Raw genomic sequence first — 9,770 nt, 5'->3', positions numbered from 1 at the left:
TTGCATCCCCATGTTCATAGAGACACTGTATACAACAACCAAGACATGAAAACAACCTAAGTGTCCATCAATGGATGAGTGGATAAAGAAAATCTGGAATATTATTCAGTCATAGAAAGAAGATTCGACATAGATAAATCTTGAGTGCAATTTACTAAGTAAAGTAGGTCAGAAAGAAGAAGACATACTGTATGGTTTCACTTCGATGTGGATTCTAATAAAAAATTCAAAGTCATAGAAACAGAGGACAAATTGTTGGTGCCAGAGAGGGGGGTGGCGGAAGGGGTAAAGGTGTTCAAAGCCTACACACTTCTAGTTATGAGATAAATAAGTTCTGGGGATCTAATACATAACACGGTGACTAGAGTAAACAACATTGCATTGTATATCTGAAAGTTGCTCAGAGAGAAGTTTATAAAATTTGTTAACACACACACGTAAATTATAACTTATGTGGGGGGATAAATATTGGCTTATATTGTGGTAATCATTTAGCAGTAGATATACATATTGCTTTGGATGCCTTAAGCTTATACATATTCTCTGTCCATTTTATCTCAATAAATGTGAAAAAATGTAAAATGTAAAAATTAAAAAATGATCAGAATTAAAATCAATAGAAGAATTAAATATGCAATTCAAAAATCTAGTGGAAAAATAGTGAATGGAATCAGTGCAGGAAAGTGGTATTGAACTCCGTGTATGGCTGTGGACACCTCAATACTCACGTGGTTTCACCTCTCTTGCTAAACCTCTCAATTTTCTGTTTTCAGGCAATCTATCAACAGGAATGTTTTGAGGGTGGAGAATTCCTTAGTTCATTAGTAAATAGCTGTCCAGAAAAGTTATTTTCTTTTACTAATATGAGACGATTTGACCCTTTCAGAAGCGGGAAGTTATCTGACCGTGTGCCAAAAAAATATGTTTTCTATTTTCCTTTGTTGAACACTCAATGGGAGTTACTGTCATTAACTCTCTTTCTTTATTGCATTTGACTAAAACAGATAAGCCAGTCTTGAAGATGATAAATGACTAATAAATTTTAATTGGCACTTTAGCTCATAAAATATAAACAGTCATTAAATTCATCCAGGAAATTGTTAGAAATGAAGTGCTAAAAATTACTGAATGCGCGCGAATAGCAGCTTGAAGATCTTTTGGTTTCCTTCCATACTCAAGAGCTAAAATTCCTAACGGATGTAGAGAAGAATTAGTTGAGATTTTTTTTTTTTTTTGAATGGGTCAGAGATGTGGAGAAGAGGAAACTAAGTTAAAACAGGTGCAAAATTGAAACAATTCCTCCATTCAAAAGTTCTGATAAGTGATATGACCTTTGCTTTCACAAATACGTGAGTGTTGCTGTAATTGCTATAGGGTAAAGAAAGGCAAATTGGTTTTGGATTCTTCTCTGATACACTGGCCACTGTGGAAGAAGATGCTCCTTCTTAAAATATGCAAATTATACTTGAGTATGTGTGTAAGCATCATAATAGATGAACAGAGAGAACTCCTGCCCTCAAGGAAATGGTTATGATTTGATAACTATTGTAAGCCAATAAGGCTTTTGTTTCCATGGAGGTTTCAAAACAAATCTAAGTTTGGATCTCTGTTGGTGGCTTCTAGAACATTTTTCTCATAACGTTTTCCATCATAATTTAGTCCTGGATTACCCAAAAGAACGTTGGCCAATTGGAAAGCCATAAAAGTGTCCTTTTTTGATGCAGTATTTTCACTTCTATAACCTTTTCTAAATAATAATGCTCACAAGATTTAATTATGAGACTATTCATCGTAGACTTGCTGATAATAACCAAAAATTTTTTGGGGGAAGGATGCAAACAGGGTGGTCAAACAGAGCTTCTTTGTCTAAACTTCTTTCTTGATGGAAGTAAAAACATGGAGGACACATTATGCCGGTGACCAGTACTTACCTGTGTCCTCTCATTGTTCCTTAGGAAAAGAAAACGGATTTTATTCTGGCCAGTGGGTCCAGGTTAAAAACAAACAAACAGCTTTTCCTTCGGTTAGAGATGACAAATGAAATGCAAGTAAAAAATGAATGAGCGAGAGTTCTAGGAATGCCAGTTAAGAAGAGGACAGATAGTTGGCATAAGCCTTTCTTGTTCTTCCTTCCTGTCGACTAGAGTTTGGGCATGATGGCAGGAATTCTAGCAGCCACCTTGACCCAAGAGCCATCTTTACTATGAGATGAACTTGAGGATGAAAGTCCTTTAATAGAATAGAAATATAGAAGAACCTGGGTCCCCAATGACAAGGAAATACATTATGAGTGCTGACTGCTTACCTCCAGAATTCTTTACATAAGATAAAAATAAAACCTATAAATTTAAGCCATTGTCATCTGGATTTTATGTATGTGTGGCTGAATCTAATTTCGACTGCTTTACCAACTAAATAAATAAAAGACCAAATGGAAATCAGAATGTTCCTCAAAAATCACTCAAGGATATTGTCTGTAAGTAGGAGGCTGTGCTCATGAGGTGGGGCATGATGGGAAATATTGTTTAATGAAGTGCATTACCTAATAATAAGTGTTAGTGCTTATTTTTCTCCCTCCGAATAGCCAGGTAGAAAATCTCTGGGTTTCGTTTTCCAAATATATGTGTTACTGATGATTTCAGGTTGAATCTGATGATTTAAGAATACGTTTATGTGAAAAAGTTTAGCTCTCCTTCAAAGCAATAGTTGAGAGCCAAAGACACACCTGAGTGAAGTATATTATCCTGAATAAAAGAGCAAATCAATTGAGGGAGGCAACGAACTTCAGGCCTTTTGAAGAACTTTTACTCTTCAGCAAGTGACTCTAAGAATTTTAAATTAATCATTTCATTTTTTTCATTTCAATAAATAAAACATCTATCGCGGAAGCATTACGAGCTAGCATTTATTGAACAATCACTCTGTGCCTCATTCTGTTTTAGGTACTTCATAGATATTATCTCACTTAATTCTCTCCACAAATCTGAGAGGTATCCCCAAGTTTTGGATTAAGAAACTGATATTCACAGAAATTAAGTCACTTTTTCAAACCCACGGAGCTAGAAAGTAGAATTGCTGATATTCGAACCTAATTCTGAATAACCCAAATACTGGAAAAGCAAAATACTCTTCCAGAGAAGTGAGTTTGTATAAATTTTTGTGTACTATTTTCAATTGACAGTCGGGAATCTGTCTATACAGAGGGCTGACTTAATTATATGTGGATTTCGACAGCACGGGTGGGTGGCTAGTGCCCCTAACTCCACGTTGTTCAAGGATCGGCTATATTTTAAGGAGTGATTTCATGCAGCAGTTGATAGAAGAACAGACGTTTTGAAAAGGTCATACACCATTTGGAGTATTGATTAAAATAAAAAACTAAAAATGTTGCCCTTTCCAAAATTTGGAACTTTAAATTTTGTTCACTTTTATATAAGCTCCCGATGCTTCCGCCAAAGGATTTGAAGTTTCAAATGGGTGAAATTTGTCTCCAGTGACATTAATCACTTCCCTTTGCCATCTACTGTCCCCAGGACCCTTCTCTTTCTAAGAGCACTTGAAGTTCAGTCACATCAGGAGGCAGCGAACGGAGTGAAGCACAAGATATGTTTCAGAGTGTTTTCACTTTGACAATCATCAGAGAAGTGGCTCTCCAGGGACAGACATTTCAGCTAATGTCAACAGGTTTGGGAAACATTGGGACAGGGGAGGAGGACTTCCAGGTGTCCTGCATGGGTAGTTGTCCATTAGTAAGGCAGTCCTGCTGTCACTGTGCCAGCTAGAAATCCTACCAGCTGGTCAGCTACAAATATTTTTAAGAGCATCATAGAACTTTCAAACGTCCTTGGAGGCTTATATTTGGCCCTTATATTCTCCTACCTCTAGTTACTTTTATGCTCTAGCTGGTCAGTCCAACTCATTTATTCAATACATTGGCCCAGCATCTCAGTTTTGCTCCATCCGGCCAGGTTTCCATTTATTCTGAGGGGTTCAGTGTGACCATGGATCCCTCACCCCACATACTAGCCCCTTGGGGAGGTGCCTCTTATAAATACTGGAAGCTCAGAATTGGAAGAGAGACTGCCTGGATTTGAATCTCTGGTCTGCCACTCATTGCATGACCTAGGGCAAGGTCTGAACCTCTTTGAACCTTAATTTCCATGTCTGTAAAAAGGGGATTATGGCAGGGCAAGGTCATAGGACTATGATGAGGCGTAAATGAGGTAATCGACATAAACCATGTGGCACAGAGGCCAGTACATGGTAAGCATTTAATAAAGTTTAGCTTCCATTATTGTGGTCTTTTTGCTAATGACTTTCCCTGCTACTGCATTTTAGTATCTCCCTCAGAATAAGGGACACTCTGAATCCCACCATCTCTAAAATATTCACCCGAGAATATCTTGCTTCTTGAACACATCCTCACTTCCTTCCAGCTCTTCCGTTCAGGTGTTCTCACCAGTCCCGCCTTAAGACTTTGTGGGGCCTCTGCATTCTTCTGACGTGGGCCGCTTTCATTCTCTCTTCAGCCATGGGCCCTGCGGTCTAACCCTCTGGCCAACAAGTATCATTTCCTTGCTTGGCTGTGTTCCCACGCTCTCAGCAGAACCTGGTCATGGAGGAATTTCAATCTCTGTTTTCCTTCTACACCTTGGGGCCGGCTCCACGCCAAAGGCGACGGTAGCCTGAATCAAGCTTGCAGCACAGAGGATGTACTGGAGGTAAAGCCTGAACATTGTAGCAAGGCATGTGAAGTTGTCAGTCATTGCTGCTCCTCACTTCCTGCCACTACGTTTCATCAGGGACCTCCATCCCCTCACGCTGTGTCTCGCCCATTCTCGATCATTCGTAATCCTCCGATGCACCTAACTCTTTCCCTTTGTTATAGACTGAATGTTTCCTCCCAAAATCTATATGTCGAAACCCTAACCCCCAGCGTGACAGCGTGACTGCATTTGAAGACAGGGCCTTTACAGAAGTGATTCATGTTAAATGCAGGTAGGAACTGATCTGATAGGGTTAGTGTTCCAGTTAGAGGGACACCTTAGAGCTTGCTTTTTCTCTCTCTCCATGTGTAGGCGCTGAGGAAAGGTCATATGAGGACATAACAAAAAGGCCGTCCCCCGCAGGCCAGCCTGAGCGCTCCTTCAGGAGCCCACCCTGCTGGCACCCTGATTACACACTTCCAGCCTCCAGACTCTGAGCAGACAAATTCCTGTTGTTTAAGCTGCCCAGTGTCCGGTATTTCAGACTACACAGACTAAGACACCCCCTACTTGATGTCAAGAGAAAAAGACCTGTAAAATTATAGTCATATTTAGGCAAATGTATTGGCATCGCAGAGACACAGTAATACTAACAACACCTTTATGTGACAACAACTCCATTGTGCTGAGTTGAAGCCAGCAGCCTGTTTTAACATCACCCTTATAGGACCAGTGTCTTGTCAGTGGGTTTTTCCCCCCTCATATAGAGAAGCCTAATATATGGTCCTCTGACAAAAGAATTTTAGTGATAATAGGCTTATCTTGCCATTCTTCCTTAATCTAAGTAGTCGTCTGAAAATCATGAAGACTTCGGGTTATATGGGTTGGACTTGATATCACTAGAAAAATTTCCTTTGTGTTTTAATTCTCGTCATCATTGTTCCTGACACATATAGTGTTCACTTTAAACTACATATATAATAAAAGAAACTGGAAAAGCCCTAACATAGCAACTTCTTTAAAGAGAATGAATTTCGAAACTGTCAAACGTGTGATTTTTCTAAACCTTTGTCAGTTTTAAGCTCTCTACCTTTCTGCCCCGACTCTCCCCAAACCCAACTCAAAATGCTTCTCTCACATATTGAAAGTGGGATTCAGATTTTAGGGGCGAGATCTAATTTTATAATGGCACAAGATTATCAAATTCAGTTGAAAAATTTTTATACATTGACAGTTGTAAACCAGTGGCCTTTAGGCCAAATCTGGCCTGCTCCTATGGTTTGTTTGATCAGCACAGCCTGTGACAAAAACTGAGTTTGAATGCCTTTAAGGTGTGCCTCTCCTCCATTCCGGCTGCATCTTTGCTTGTGTCTTCCCCAGGCTCTTATCTACTCGCCTAAAGACATTTGAGATTACAACCCCTCCTCTATATTGAGGTGATGTGTTTTATAATTAAAGTTTTCATTGAAATAAACTACATAAAATGCCCAAATCATAAATATATACTTTGGCAAATTATGGCCAAGAGAATGCATCCATGTAACTCTGATCAGGGTTCATAAATACGACACTACTAGCACCAGAGGCCTGTCTTCGTTTGTGTTTCCCCCAAAGCAAATTCTAAGACAAAACTCATCATAAGGTAGACATTGAAAGAGGAACAAAAGTAGAAAAGTGAAGATAAGACACAAGGCCAGGGCAAGGTAAATCGAGGAGTTTTTGGGGGAGTTAAAAATTTTGAAAATATATAATATTCGATTTTAAGGTATTTGCTTTTCTATGACACAATCTACTTTTGTTGCTTGAAACATTTGGTAGAGTCTTTTAGACATAAAAAGTCATGTTTCTGTGGATGATTTTAAAGAAAACAAAAGGAAGCTGAGTGCCTCGTTAGAGTCAGCCTAGAATAAACAAACAAACAAACAAACAAACCAACCAACCAACCAACTAGGGAAAGTGAGATGCCCACAAGAGAGAGAGCTCAAGTTCAGTGGCATTAAGAACCAGAAGTCATGAGGAAGAATATTTGTCCAGAAACTTGAAGAAGTCTTGGGGAGGATAATGACATGGGATAGGGAACTCAGATCAAAGTTGTGTAAATCTCAAAGAATAATATCCTTCGCTGATACCCGAGTAAACTTTATAGACTTACTCAAGACTCAGATATGTATCCTCTACTCCCCTACTGAAAGATCTGAAATCATAGGGAAATGGAAATGGAGGAAATATTAATATCTTAAATAAGAAGTTAGTTCAATTTTAGACCCTTGGCAAAGCTCATCTCTCCAAGAATTCTTCACTTGAAATACTCTTGATCTGACCCATTGGGTTTTTCCAAGAGGGAAATAACAATTAAACAGCCTATTTAGAACATTCATGAGAAATTAAGTCTAGGTTAATGCAGCAAATTATGGATTTGAATAGAACGTACAACTTTTCTCTTTGACAATAGATGGCGAAATTCCAATTATTCACTTATTGGTTAATTTTGACAGCTCTTTAAATTCCAAGCTGATATTCTTGCCATCTCTAAATTCTTACACTCTCATAGCACAGGTGGCTCTGTAGAGTGTTGGTCATGACATGGTAATTGAAGGGATGTAATGAAAGGAAGTTATCGCATCCTCATTAGGGATTTTGCATCTCAGCGTTTGCTGGATATTCCTAATTATCCTTTATTGCTGCAATCACAGGAAAGGACAATGGGGCTCCTGTTTGTAAGAAAGATCGATGGAGTTCTCTCCCATCCCAAGTCTCACCTTTGTGATTCAGGGTCCTCTTATCATCTCTATATTTCTTAATAGCACCCTGTTTTTTAACCCGGTCACTGGAGCCCAGCTCAAATAGATGGGGTTGCTACTTTTTGTTAGAGAGAAGGGCGAAAAATTTCAGGTTATCAACAATGCATGGCCAAGATTCTCTTGTAAGTTACAGTGTTGTATTTTTTTTATATAATTGTGGCTCAAGACTAAATTCTCAGTCACTCTCTGATGCTCTTACTGCAACAAAGTACAACCTGACGAGGTTGAAATGCACCAAACAGCTTTCTGACAGCCATCTACCACTGCTCCTTGTTAGCACTTAATACTTATTATTATTTTTTTTTTTGCATTTGCTTTACAGTCTGATTTAAATTAAACTCACATGACAGATATCATGTTCCCAGAGCCCAGGACTCCAAGTCTGTCTTAGACCTTCTGGGAATCACATCTGCCCACTCCTTTCTCTGGCTCCCTCTTTGGATGTGTTTTCCTTTCGAACATGAGCCCTACCAATTTGAACTTGACCTATCTCTCTGGGGGTCTGTCTTTCATAGATTGTTGTTTAACATGAGAATGTTTTACCTTTTCCCCTCTAGGTGTAATGTGTTCATGCTTTGACTCTTCTGGCTGTTCCCCAAATCCACATTTAAGTATCCTGATCTTGGTTATTATCTCATGTCCTTATGGCATGCCCACCGGCGGTCACTTACATTTCGTAAGCAATGCCCACAAACTTAAATTGGCAAGGTACTTGAGACTTCATATTTATTATTAAATAGAGCTATTTCTGGCCCCTTTTCTGGGATCTATTCTATAAGCTCATAATATGCTATGATACTGTAATATCACCTTAGTCAACAATGGAGTCTGGTATATAGGGAGAGTGGAACCTCTAGAACCTTTTGGTGGCACTGATTGGTATTTTCAGATCTGTTGTATAGTGAGTTATTTTTGTAATGGAATCTTACGGGTGTTTAAATGTGTTCAATTTGATGGAAGAAACATTCAAATATGGGTTTTACATCCCTGTAGAAATGACTTCCAAATTTGCTGATGCTGTTTGGACTGATAGTCTACTATTTCCAGGGGTAAAGTAATTGAAAGTGAGGAGCTGGAGGAATTTCACACACAGCTCATTCCTCTCCCTCCTGCACAGTTTCTCACCTGTGACAGCCAGCTGAGTCACAAAGAAGGTCATTCTCGACTTCCTCTTCCTCCTCCACGTGGAGAACAGCACGATGGCGTTTCCAACAATGGTGAAAACGAAGAGGACCCACAGAGTTATCAACTGCTCAGTCTGTGGGAAACAAAGCAACACAAAACCACTGTCCTTTACAGAATCAAGGCTCAGGCTTCGGTGCTGGGAGGTCGTTCTCCTGTCTCAGATCCCTGCCTGTCCAAGCTTTACTCTCCAGAGACCAAAGACACGTGGTCCTTATTTACACTGATAGCAGTGGATTTTGATGCTACTTTAAAAAAAAATCTCTTTGGAAATATATGTCAAGAGGCCAAAGGAGTATATATTCTTTGGCCAAGCAATTTTAAATCTACATGAAAGAATTCAAGGTCTGAAAAAGAGAGCTATAATTGCAAAGATGGTGTATTTACTGTAAGAGGAAATTGGAAATTGTTTAAAGATAACAGGAGAGTTAGGGAAATAAAATGCTTCAAATTCAGTGAACTATTTTGTAGCTATTAACAATGACCGCCATAAAGATTATGTACTAACATTTAAAATGCTTATAATGATAGGTAGAAAAACATGATAAAATTATATATCGGATATGATGACAACTCTAAAATTATACATGTAGGAAAAAGACTGAAGTACCCTAAAATGTTAATAGTGGTTATTTTAGGGTCGTGCGATTATGGGTTATCTTAATCATTTTCCTTTGATATAATTTTAAAATGGTAGAGTTCCACCGAATAAGATATAGTTAGTAAAAACAAACAAACAAAAAAAAAACAAAAAAAAAAAAAGGGAAAAAGTAGGACTGCTTCTCATTTAAAAATGCCACGTCGTTCACAACGTTTTCCATGATTCCTTCAGATTTGGGCAGAACCCTGGCGAGACTGCACGAGGGAGGCTAAGACCAATTCTGAAAAGTCTGAAGTGCTTCTCCTGCTTGGAGGAGATGAGGAGGAGAACCTGAAAAAAACCCCTCGAGACGGCGACATGCTCTGCGTCAACCTGGCTAGGATGCGGTGCCCAGTTTGTGGCGCACCCGTGTGAGACGTTACTGTGAGGGTATTTTGTAGATATAATTAACATCTACAGCCACCTGACTTTAAATGAAGC

At 39.0% G+C, this 9,770-nt stretch overlaps 1 protein-coding gene across 2 annotated transcripts in view; it reads right to left on the bottom strand.

Annotated features, from left to right (window-relative positions):
- The window catches only part of NPSR1 (neuropeptide S receptor 1), a 114,271-nt gene that overhangs the window by 79,451 nt on the left and 25,050 nt on the right, over nt 1-9,770 (bottom strand). For both annotated transcript variants that reach the window (XM_011362477.1, XM_011362478.1), the window contains exon 2: nt 8,633-8,765. In XM_011362477.1, the coding sequence (XP_011360779.1) occupies nt 8,633-8,765 (133 nt within the window). The remainder of the gene's footprint in view (nt 1-8,632; nt 8,766-9,770) is intronic.

Source organism: Pteropus vampyrus, unplaced genomic scaffold (genome assembly GCF_000151845.1).
Source record: "Pteropus vampyrus isolate Shadow unplaced genomic scaffold, Pvam_2.0 Scaffold75, whole genome shotgun sequence".
Classification (NCBI taxonomy): Eukaryota; Metazoa; Chordata; class Mammalia; order Chiroptera; family Pteropodidae; genus Pteropus; species Pteropus vampyrus.
Note: the sequence above shows the minus strand (reverse complement) of the source record. Positions and strands in the feature narration are given on the sequence as shown.